The sequence below is a fragment of the Typopeltis vanoorti genome, chromosome 15 (assembly GCF_054136105.1).
Source record: "Typopeltis vanoorti isolate ZY-2024b chromosome 15, IOZ_Tvanoo_1.0, whole genome shotgun sequence".
Lineage (NCBI taxonomy): Eukaryota > Metazoa > Arthropoda > Arachnida > Uropygi > Thelyphonidae > Typopeltis > Typopeltis vanoorti.
Genome location: NC_143563.1, coordinates 12,049,373 through 12,062,772, shown reverse-complemented (window position 1 = coordinate 12,062,772; position 13,400 = coordinate 12,049,373). Strand labels below are relative to the sequence as shown.

General features: G+C 31.3%; 1 protein-coding gene across 1 annotated transcript in view; it reads left to right on the top strand.

Annotated features, from left to right (window-relative positions):
• LOC150098390 (nuclear hormone receptor FTZ-F1 beta-like) overlaps nt 1–11,866 on the top strand; it is a 164,420-nt gene extending 152,554 nt beyond the window's left edge. Inside the window, exons 8-9 of the mRNA XM_090405189.1 lie at nt 5,882–6,134; nt 11,294–11,866. Of these exons, the coding sequence (XP_090261315.1) occupies nt 5,882–6,134; nt 11,294–11,538 (498 nt within the window). The 3' untranslated portion in view covers nt 11,539–11,866. The remainder of the gene's footprint in view (nt 1–5,881; nt 6,135–11,293) is intronic.
• The last annotated feature ends 1,534 nt before the right edge of the window (nt 11,867–13,400 follow it).

The window sequence follows — 13,400 nt, the reverse complement described above, 5'->3', positions numbered from 1 at the left end:
TTAACTAAAATGGAAGAGGAAAGATTAGCAAAACAAATGTTCTTGCCAGGTTGGCAGGAAAAAGAAGAAACTGAGAAAGATCAAGATCTAGGTGGATTGATACAGTAAAAACTGTCTTAAAAGAGAGAAATATAAAGTCGGATAATATTGTAGTCTTGACAGATAACAGGTTAAATTGGAGAAAAATTGTGATAGAAAGCTAGTAATTGATGTAACTTTTTCATGTAGTAGTATCATAATATCCTGGATACCATGGGCATATATTCAGGGTGTGCAATGCACATCCATGGAATAACAATATCATAATTATTATATTTTTGCATTTATCCCTGTTAAAGACTCCCCTAATTGTTTCCTGGCTTTGTGTGATTTCTAAAATTAAACACATGAAGAGAACACTTTTTGACACGTAAACATTGCATCACATTCATGTTAGTAGCCTGGGTTCAAACAATGTTTAAAGAGCTTTGAGTTCTTTGAACATTGTTGTTTGTCACGAGTTGCTATTTTTGTTTACTGAGTTTCATCTGTTTTACATGTGTGAGGTGTGAACTGATGTGTTTAAAATACCAATATAGACAATTTTTAATATATAATTTTCTATAAATAATTGATTATAATTTTTTTCCCATATTTACAATGGAGAACAGTTGACAATCTACTGGATATCCCATTTTCTGCCACAGCTTTGATATATTGTATGATTGTAGTCAAAGGAAGTAAGCCTAGTCCTCTTCCAAATTACACCTTTGAGTAATTCAAATATATCAACCAAATATAGCATTCTCCTTCATTATTGTTTTTTAATATATCTTAAAACAAACACGTTGTCTTCCACTCTATGCAGATTTGGTTATAATTAATTGATAAAGTATTCAAAACTATCCTACAATTGGACCAATTAAGATGAATGCCGATGTACTATGCACTCTTAAAACTTTCATACATCAATAAAAATGCAGTCATACAGTTAAATTGATGTGAATCTTGTAGCACAGGTTGCATAAGTCACACGGCAGCACATTCGACCGAAATGAGCACACATTGCCATTACCCTCAGAATTTGGTGGTGATATCGATTTCCATTGCTCTGCCCCCCAACCCCACATTTCATTGCCAAAACATGTTCTCTCTCTTCTCCCCTCCCACTAACACTCAAATTATTTGCCCAGCAAATCCAAAACAAACTGAAGGGGGCCAGAAGCAGGAAACTCATTTTATACAAATGGCAGTTTGGCTTTCTGATTCATTGTCAAAGCTGTTGGCTATAACTTTTACCCAACCTTCCTTCTATTTACTTTTTTCTTTGATAATTACAGTTACCCAAAGAAATTACCAGTCTTCATGCGAACTCTTACTTTTCTTCCATTTCTTGCATTAATGATCTTGATAAATTTCCTCTTAACTTTCATAGCATTCAGTGCCTGTGATTTTTCAGCAGAAATAGATCAGAAGAATCCTGGGTATCAAACAGGTCCCCTGGTCCTGATGACTTGTTTCTGATTGTTCTGAATGTTGGTACTTGATAGTCGACTCCTGTTATGTGTTGTCTTTTTTGCATTTTTTTATTCCAGTGGTATTTATCCTCTGGCTTAAATTACCTGAAATCCAACTAGCTTTTAAGAATGGCGACTAATCTTTATTAACAAATTACCATTCAGTTACTCTCATTTCACTACTTCTTTCTGTGCTACCATGAAACTGGTCTACCCAGAAATTATCCTGGTTAGCTGAGTGGATAGCATTTCTGCTCTCCAACATCCATGCCAAAGATTAGAAGCCATGACTTTGTAAACATGTAGGTTTTTCCTTATATTTATATATTGTTAGATCTAGAATAAGGCTCCTATCCAGTTTTGAGCCATTCTTCTAAGATCTAACAAGAAGAGACAAAATTATGCAAAGATATGCCTGTACTTTCAAGAAAAGGAGATGATAAACACTTTCTGCAGGAAAAAGCATGTCACAGTCTAGTTAGAATAGGGTATTAAAGATAAAATTATAATGTATGATTAAATAAGAAAAAAAACATGGAACGTGTAGATTAAAATGAATTGTGAAAGTATTATAATCAAATTCTAATATGTGTTAAATTACATGCTTAACATAGATATATAATGTTGAAAACATAGATGTAAATTATGCTCTGTGCAAGATAAAAACTCCACATCTACCACTTCCCCTGGGATCGATTAAAAAATTCCACAAATTATAATTGTAAAATTGAATGAGATATGTAATTTTACACCCTTGACCCTGGGAACGTTTTGTCTGTCTTAAAATTTTATTATGGGTTGTCCTGCTACGGGGTAGCCATAGAACACGTTGTTGGAACGTCCTACCTAATTGTCTGTTCCCTTTTTGTTGGTTTGTTAATCTTTTTTACCTCTATAAATTCCGTTTTTATTCATTAGTTGTTGATTGATGCTCATCTGAATATAAAGAAATTTATATTATACTGTGCCACCCTATATTCAGATTAGTCTAAATAATATAGAGGAATCAATCATCAACTATACTTATATTATCACTCTATCTTCAGGCCGAGGTTATTAATAGCTTTTAACGCTTCTGCAAAGGTCCGATTAATTTTATGAGCAATGAAAGAAAATCAGGCAAACACCAAGTTTAACTCAACAAAAGAAAACATTTAATGTAGAATCGCACAACATATACATCCAATTATAACTATCTGCAAAAGATTATCCAATTGAAAATATCCAAAAATTCATATTCAGATATTAGTAACTTCTCAATTAGGTTTGAGGATTATGACTAATGTTAACACTTCTTAATTCCTAAAACATTAGTATTTCTTTCACATATTTCTCTCTATCCAATTAGATGAATCAAATCACAAATATATCAGCTTAGTTCAAAGTATTCAGAACAATTACAGTCCATTAACTATTGAACATTCACTTTTCATTCTTTATGTTCAGTCGATCAAGTTGAGAATAGTTCTTAAAGGTTTAATTTTCTTAATGTCACAATAACTAATCCTGTGACAGGCTACGCTATATTCTTTCTCAGTCAGCTAACACTTAATAGAACAACATAACACTTATTATTTCGAGGGGAAAGTACTTCAGTACATCTAACATCCGACCAATAATTGTCATAACACCACAGCTAAGGTCAAAATATATCCGACGAAGTTAACTGTTATAGCTTCACAGGTTATAGAAAGGACAACTCTTACCAGGTTACTGCTTCTACGCATCGAATTCGCATAGGCACAGTTGAAATTCTTGTTGACTTTTACTTTATGGCAACACAATTCAAAAGAAATTTTCCACTATAATAACTGAATTATAGACACAGAAATACATAAGTTTTGATACACTTAGTTTAAGTTATCTAAACTAAGTTCTAACTGAAGTACTAACTTCAGTTCTGCACTATTCTTCCACTAACCAATTGGAATTTATCATAGTATCAGAACTCCCATAGAAGTAATTCAAAATGCCTATTAATTCCTTGTCCTTTCCTAGTCGATTTTCGGCATATATTAATTCCCCTTCTGTCACTCACTACCTATTTCTATGCCTGTCTCTAGGACTTCTCCTTACTTTTTACTTTTGTTTTCCAATCAACTACATTCTCTTTTTTCTGCCAAAATCCGGTTCTAACCAGTTCAGCTTATATCCTGACTTTTTTCCATCATACACAGCAGCTCACGCTCTCCACATGAGCTAACTAAAAATAAACTCCGTTTCTCCATTATTAGCCAATCAAATTCCATCAGTAGAATTCCATAAATTTACTTTCACTTGCAGAGATAATAAAAAAAATATATCACAGTTCATATAAAGTACATTTAAATTTATGTACACACAGTTTCTTATAATAAATTTTACAGAATAAAGTAATTTAAATGAATGATATTTTTATACAGAGTCTTTTTATTACTATTACATATCTTAAGATTATATTATTAAATAATAACAAACAAAACTCAAGGTAGCTATATGAATAACACATTATAAGCAAGAGACTAACAACAAATAATATTTACAAGTCTTGCTTATGACATGGAGGATTATGTTAAATATGATATTATAATTTACAAAATACTTTCATTCACAATTTAACGTGTTTTATTGCAGTAATAAAACATGCGTTCCTGTTTTTGGTTCATCTTTTTCTGATTTGTGAACAGTTAGTTTGTCCTCTGTCTAGTAAGTTACAGAGTGAAGTGTGAATTGTAAATTTATAGTGAAACAAATTTAAACAAAAAAAATACAGTTTTAAAAGGTAAGTGTGTATAATTTAATATTATTTTACTTGTTAGTTTTATGATTTTTTCGCTTTTAAACTGAAATAATTTAATTTAGGATTAATTAATTAATTGATTTTTAATGAAATATGCAGGTCAGTTTTTAATATATGAAATTGTGCTAAAAACTATTAATTCTGAATACATTTTTTTCCCCAAGAATTAAAGATCATTAAAATCGATTCAAAATGATAATAATGTATTTATAGTTTACATCGACAAATAATTACATAAAAAAAAGCTAAAAGACGTTTATTGATGTAATTATTTAATTAAATCATTAATTATAAAAATTTATTGATGTAATTATTTGTCTCCAAGCCCCCCCCCCCCCTCCTGGAAAACATGACAGCACACCCAACCGAAATGATCGCACAATGCCACTGATATATATGTGTGTGTGTGTATTTAGATAAGTGTACATGTGTTATGGATATACAATCTTTCATTTAAAAAATAAGTACATGTTTTTTTTTTACTTTTAACCTAAAACAGTGAAATTGTCACATCTGAGAAACTAATTATTAAACCTTCATTATCCAATCATCTCCACTAGATTGCCTCCTCTGAAATATAAGCCTCACTTCTTTTCTCTTACGTCATCTGAGAAACTAATTATTAAACCTTCATTATCCAATCATCTCCACTAGATCGCCTCCTCTGAAATATAAGCCTCACTTCTTTTCTCTTATGTCAGTCTTAAATATTCTTGCATATTGTTACCCAAAAATGCCAGTTTGTCTTTGCTGAATATCTTAAATAGTAATTAATGTTTTTAGTTACTATGTCTTTCTCACAAGTGCCAACGTGATCAGTAGTTAATGCATAATTTTGCATACACAAGAATTTGTTCTGGCCTCCAATATTAAATGAAAAAGTAATTCATGAATTACTTTTTCATTTTTGTTTTAAATCACAGGCAACTGTTTTCAGTAGTCTGTCTTTATTGAATCTTCCTAAGGCTTTCAATTTAAGATTTAATATCCATAGACAACATTAACTCTTTCTCACTCACTCATTTTTAGCAAAACAAGCCATAAAATCGCATATATACTGATGGCTATCAAATAAGGTAAACAGTGTTCCAAGCAAGTAAGCAAGATTCCTTGATATAAGTTGCTTTTAACTTTTATCACATTGGCAGCAGCTTTCAGAGAAAATGCTACTCTACTAATTTGACTTGTTTCTCAATAAAAATTCAGTCACTATATATAAATTTTATTATTATTACTATTACTTGACACCATCATGGGGTTAAGACTTATTGTGAGAGAGTACTCTACACCACACAACTTACTTTCTACACTATGCAGTCCTCCATATGATATGTCATCTACTGCCCACTAATAATATTTTTGTCTATTAATTGCACTGTTCTCTGCTGCCTATATCAGTTAAAATTTTCATTTCTTGGGAACTCCTAGATAAAAGTGATTAAATCAGAGAGAAATTAAGAGAGGATTAGATATGGAAAAGCCCACTATATCTTGAATGTGAAAATTTAATAATATGAATAAATTACTATATTTAAATGTTTGCAGAAGTAAAAATTTCATCCTTTGGTATTTATTATTGGAAATATGTTTTCAAAATTCATTGCAGATTGATGACCAGACTGCTCTTTTGATTAATTCCTGGTGTGAGTTACTACTTCTTAGCTGTTGCTATCGTTCTATGGCTACACCAAATGAAGTACGTGTATCAAATGGAAGGTCAGTTTCGCTTCGAGAAGCTCAAGCTCTTGGGCTTGATCCTGTGATTGAAAGGATGCTTAATCTTACAGACCACCTACGTCGACTTCAAGTGGACCAGCCTGAATATGTTAGTCTCAAAGTGATAATCCTACTCACATCAGGTATGGGAATTTCTTTATTGTAATATAGGCTAAGTTCATTTCAGCCAGATATAGAATTACAAAGAATTTAAATTTAAACCACTGTAGATTAAAACAAATTTTAAGTATTAGTATGAATGGTTCTGATCAGTGTAACTGGAAAAGCTAACGAAATTATAATATTTTGTTAACCAGATATCAATTCATGCATTTTAATTAATAACCATATTATTATTGATAAGTAATTTAGTATTTTATTCAAAATGTTCCAATTATACAAACAGATACTTACTCGATTCTTGACAGAGATCCAATTCAGAAACTCCATAACCATACAAACAACCTTCTTAGAACAACTACAGTTTTCTTAGAAATATTTAATTATCTCTTCGTTTTGTTATTTATATTTTATTGGTATTTTGTTATTATCTTTTTTTGTTATCAAAATCAAAAATTCATAAAGAAAATACTCCACTAAGATCAATTGTAGAAGGCATTGATTTACCTACTTATAAACTCTCAAAGTATTTAGCAAAATCCCTAAAGTGGTTATTCAGCTTGACTTCTTCTTTTATTAAAAATTCTTTTGATTTTGTTTCAAGTATCAAAAACATAAATATTCAAAAAGAAGAAATTATGGCTAGTTTTGATGTTGTTTCCCTGTTCACAAATGTACCTAGAGAAGTTCATAAATATTCAAAAAGAAGAAATTATGGCTAGTTTTGATGTTGTTTCCCTGTTCACAAATGTACCTAGAGAAGTTCTTATTCTGTTAAAAGATAAATTGTCAAAAAAGTTGTCTTTATTAACCCATTGTGTTAATTCTGGCTATTTCCAGTTTAAGGACATTATTTACAAACAAAACTCTGATTTAGCCATGAGTAATCTGGTATCGCCCATACTGGTAAATCTATATTTGGAATCTTTTGAAGAAAAACTATCTCCTCCTTTCCTTTGAAACCAAAATTGTGGAAAAGATATATTGATGACATCTTAATCTGGAGCCATGGTCCTGAGTCTCTGTGTACATACGTATATATATATATAGTAATTTACTGTTTATTCAATCTTCTAAACAAAGATCCTTCTGTTAACTCACCCTTCCATATCAGCCGACTTCTGGAAGAGCACTACACAAATGTACTTCCATTACCTAACCTTTTGATTAACAGAACACACAATTCCAATAATTGAAGGCTTGGATAAATGATAAGTATTACAAGGGTGTACTGAAAAGTTGTGATAATCACCATGAAGGAATTGTGGTAGATTCTAGATGTTTTTCAGAACTTTTCAGCCCCCCTCCCCCATTTGTATAGTCCAGGAAACAGAAAAATAGCCAAGACTAAGAAACCCTAGCGACAGTTCATTAAAATTAAACTCTTCATAAATGGCTTTGTTAGATTCTTTGAAAATCTTTTGTATTTAAATTTGCTTTTATCTAGAGCTTCATCTCCTTTATTGTCTAATTGATCTGTGTGTTATTGGCATGATCTTTCAACAGATTTTGCCATTTGTGTAGTATGTTCCTGATATCCATCTTTTAGCTGATCATTTTTCGCATTCCTATCTTTCCTGGTAATACGGTAATCCCTTAGTTATCCATTACTGTGGGAAATCAATCGCTGGTCATAACTGAAAGGTCAAATAGTTGGAGATACATTTATAGGGTGCTATACCAGAAATTTATACACTTATCCATTCGAGAGTTGGATCATTGACAATCAGATAATTGTGAGATCATTGTATATATTTCAAGTTATGGAACGTAGCTTGTTCTTGGTGATATATATAAAAGAAATGTGCTTCCTGACTAACTCATAATTCAGAAATTTTTGTTCTAAATTTGTGTGTAGGTGAGTTAAGTTTCATTTTAATTAATATTAATTAAATCAAATATTTAATATTAAATTAAAATAATTAAAATATTATTATCATCATCATCATCATCATCATCAAATTCCTGCCATGTACCCTCAAGGGGTGTACAGGATATGACAGTACTACATGAAAAAATTACATCATTACTAACTTCCTATCTACAATTTTCCTCCAAATCAGTCTGTTACTTGTCAAGACTCCAACATTATCAGATCTTATATTTCTATCGTCTAAGGCACTTTGTACCGTATCAATCCACCTATATCTTGGTCTTCCTCTGGGTCGTTTTCCTGCCAACCTGGCAGAGAACACTTGTTTTGCTAATCTTTCCTCTCCCATTCTATTTAAGTGACCATACCATCTGAGATTAGCTCTGCTAACGCATTCCTGGATGCTGACAATGTCAAGTTCTTTCCTAATATCCTCATTTTTAATATGATATTGCCATTGATGCCATCTGTTCACGCCTCTAATCTTTCTCAGGACTCTCATATCTGCGGTCTCTAGTCTTTGGTCAAGTGTTTTACTTCTGACCCAGCTCTCAGATCCATAAGTTAAAATTGGTTTGAACACAGTCTTGTATACAGCTAATTTATTAAATTAAATGTAAATAAATGTAATTAAATTAAATGTAATTAATTAAATAAGTAATAAATTAAGTATGTAAGTTAGTAGATAGTCAACTGAATAAATTTATATGGAATAAGAGAGAAATTGGCCAAAACACTAAATTAGCTGCATACAAGATAGTATTCAAACCAATTTTAACGTATGGATCTGAGAGCTGGGTTAGAAGTAAAACACTTGACCAAAGACTAGAGACTGCAGATATGAGAGTCCTGAGAAAGATTAGGGGTGTGAACAGATGGCATCAGTGGCAATATCATATTGAAAACGAGGATATTAGGAAGGAATTTGACATTAGCATCCAAGAATGTGTTAGCAGAGCTAATCTCAGGTGAAAAGATTAGCAAAACAAGTGTTCTCTGCCAGGTTGGCAGGAAAAAGACCTAGAGGAAGACCAAGATATAGGTAGATTGATACAGTAAAAAGTGTCTTAGAAGATAGAAATATAAGATCTGATAGTATTGGAGTCTTGACAGGTAACAGATTGATTTGGTAGAAAATTGTAAATAGGAAGTTAGTAATGATGTAAATTTTTCATGTTGTACTATCATATTCTGTACACCACTTAAGGGTATAAATATCAGGAATTTGATGACGATGATTAAATTTTTTATTTGTTCGTGTACACTTGAAGTTAGCTCAAAGATCCCACAGATCATTTCATCTTCTAATGTTCACATTCTTCAGTTGTTGTATAATCTCCAAACCATTTGAGACCAAATATAGCACTTTATGAAGTTAGTATAGGCTTCTAGTTATCAGGGTGGTAATTTTACACCAGAAAACGAAACTCATCCACCACCTAAAAGCATTTGCTAACATCCACGCCAGAGTTTAGATTTGAAACCACATCCTTTTTATTAAAAAATGGAAATACCATCCACTTAATCATTCAAATCAGCATAATATCACCTTATAATAGACTGGACTGTGTTTAACAGTTATATGTAATGTCATTCATTTTCTGAGTGGTGTGTTTGTCCAATGAAAGTTAGTCATACTGTTGTCTTTTGTTTGGAACATAAGTGATGCTATTGCCTTTAGTCATTTTGCCTGTAAAGCCCTCATAGCCTTGTAGCTTTCATGACAATATATTTGACAAGAAATTATATATGAAATTCATGATTTTAACCCAGCCAGAAAAATCAACTGTAGGACATGCATGAGCATATAACAATACTGGCTAGAATTAAAAACATCATAATTTATTTCACATGCTAAAGTAATGCACCCAACCTCAACAGTGGTGAGAGGTGCCACCTACTCTTAAGAGAATGAAAAAGCATTAGAAGATTTTATGTAGTTAAATGAAAAGGTTTGCACATTGTTGTTAGATGAAGAAATTTTGAGCTGGTCAATAGATCTTACAATTTTCATCCATTTCACCATGGATTTTGGAAGTTTCTTTTTTCTACTTGGTTAGACTATAATAAATTTAGTTTAATCCTTTATCCAAGTGTAAGCAAACAAAGTTTGTGCCTGAAGTATCTTCAGGACTGAGGCAACTCGTAAAGGTGGATCAAGCTCTCGTCACTCCTTGTCTTAGCATCTCCCATAATGCAAAGTACATCTCCTTGCAGACATGTATAATGCTATCCATTAAGGGAACCACTACCCAACTGGTTTCGACAAACTCTGTTTGCTTAACTTGGATAAAGGATTAAACTAAATTTATTACCACCATGAAATCAAATGCTCAACATATAATTTTAGATAAATGGAGTTGTTATATTATAATAGAAAACTGGATTAATGAAAATAGAAAACTTTATAGAGGAAAGCAAGAGTTTTTAAAGTTGCTATTGGATAGATAGCTGCATACATGATAATGCTTCTAGATTTTGCAGTTTGGCAGAATACTGCACATCAAGTTATTGTTAATTTTTGAGGGGAATGTGGATGAATAAATGATGATAGCTTTAGCTACAGAGATGTTTGAATGGTAGATCCCAGTGAGTTGTGTTGCTACAAGCTCTGGATGGAATGAGGATTATTATATTGACTGACGGTACTTCACACACTAGGTAGTGGCAAAGGTTTGGATAATGATATATAGTTGAAGTTCAGAGGTGCATTTCAAAATTTTTAAGAGTTACTCTGAAATTGCAGCCATAATGAGAAGGATATTGGCTAGGAGAGATAAGGAGATGATAGTGTCGTTAAGACATTAATCAGGTCACATTTGGATCACATATCTAGTCACTTGGTTATCTGAGAGATCAAAGAAACAGAGAATCAGGGGCAAAATGACTAAGATTGTCTTGGTACTGTGAAATGTTGATTTGGGAAGATAGATTGATAGAATCTGAATTGCAGAGTGTGCAAGATAGGAACAGAAAGGTGATCTGATTGAAACATAAGTTGGTGAGAGGAGTTTTATCAGACAGATATAGGAGATATATTACGCAAGGTAGTGGGAAAACATGAGATCATCCCTGAAAGCTTTGAATGCACATACATCTTTCGCATAGAAAATTGTGAATAGAATACATTTTCAGAATGAGTAAGTGTGCTGCTGGCATGTTGAAGCAAAGTTCTTTGGTGAGTCCTGCCTACAATGAACTTTGATTCTGTGGAAGCCTAATATAATTCTAAACTGTAATCATAGTTTAATAGTGAATAAATTACTAGTATACATTTTTTTTTTTTTTTTTTTTTTGTATGTTTATTAGATGCAAGTGGCCTCAAGGAACCTGAGAAGGTACGCCATTGTCAAAAACAGGTTGTAGAAGCTCTCCAACAGTATATGAGGACACATTACCCACAGCAACCTAGCAAATTTGGTGAACTTTTGCTAAGGATTCCAGAATTGCAGCGAGCATGTCAGGTAGGCAAAGAATCCCTAGCAGCAAGACAGAGAGAAGGTGACATGCCTAGTTTTAATCTTCTGATGGAGTTATTACGTGGAGACCACTAAATAAATTCAGAGAAAAACAAATCTCTAGTTGCACTGTTTTAAGGTTTAAGAACTACAAGATGTTTTGAGAATTTTTTTTTAAGCAACTAAAATCATTTTGTCATGTGATCATTTACTCCTATCATAGTGAGATATCGTAATGCTGCTTTGGATTCTAAAAAGAAGCCATGTGTATTCTTTGAATGCAAAAAGAAACCCACCAATCCTCAGAAACAAACAACATATCAGTGAGATGTACAGAAAAAAGATGCATAACATTTGAGGTGCCTGCTGCAACATCAGTGTAGCTTCTTGAACTATAACATTTCATTGTTTTTCATTCGTTGACAATCATTGTAGTGTGTGTGTACATTGTTGTCTTTAATCATTTATCTTGAGCAGCACTGGAAGTTAACACTGTGTATGCTGACTTGTTTACAACTTTAATTTTTATTCATGTACAAAAATTTAACATGTTATAAATACCCAAAAAGTTTGTTTGTTTACATTGTTATGGCAAGTGATCAAGTGCTTGGAATCCTTAAAAGGGATGTTTGGTTCCTTGTGAAGGTTCTGATTAAATTTTGTTCAATTCTTAAGAGGTTAAAGAAATTTTTATTCTTTAATACCTTTTTATTCAAAAGCATCATATTGCCATAAATATGCCGCATAATTTTTCTAAAAGATCAAAATGCTGATGTTAGTATGGATTTATATTTTTTGTTAAAAATTTTTATCGACCCATCTTGTATTGTGACCTTATTTCATACAAGTAATGTATTTAATATTATGTTAAATTTTATCTCATAGATTCACTTATTTATAACACTTATACAAAATATCAAATTTTCTACCTATGTCTATATTAGTTTTAAAAGAAAGCAGTCTTTGTTTCCCTCTGTCTTGCTCTGTGAAAATATATTTTTAGGAAATCATACACATGCTTTATTCTTTTGAAAGAAATCTCTGTAGACGAGTAAGTTACACCTTTATTTTAATTTGTGTCTATGCAGAAAATTGAATTATGCATATTAGGAATGATATTCTTTTAAACTGAGAATGCGGTCTATATTTTCATAAAGAGAACTATCTCTCTTTAAACTGATTTGTTCTGCTCGTGATTTTCTTATCCTTGTTTCTTTCAAGAAGAGGTTTGAGAAATCTGTTGGCAAGAAATTTTTTATGTCTCTTTGTGTTTGAATTATCTGATTAAGCAAGAACATCACACTATTACCTTTCTTTAATCAAATTAGCAATAATACTATTGTTATATAACATTGTTATATAATAACAGTGTTATATATTGTTATATAATATGAAATATTGTAATTAAACTTTAAAATTAAAAATTAAACCACACTTTGTAATTAAACATCTTATATAGAATCCAAAATATTTTTAATTTGTTATAAATTAATTTTATGGTAGTTATATCTGCATGAACTTATTGCAAATTAAAAATAGATTTTTTGAATGAATTAAACATATTTTTAATACTTTTTATTTCAGAATTGGTAATAATTGGTAATTAATTTCCTTCATTATAAATCACTGTTGAACACATAACAAAATATGATTTTTCTTCTTTATTTTATTTTATTTTTTTTTTACATCTCTCCTACACATGAGAGAGGCTACAAGGCTTATAACAAATATATACTGCACATGGGCTAAGAATTATAAATTATAAAATTTAAAGTGATTTTGGGAGGTTTACATGATAAGTGTAAACCTCCCAATCTTTCTTTGTCAAAAATGTCTGATAGTAGATTATTTTTACTTGATATTAAATTATTTTATTAAAACATTTTTTTTATCCAGATGTAGAAACAGCTTTAAAAAAGCTCATAAAATAACTGTAAATAGCAAATATATAATTTATC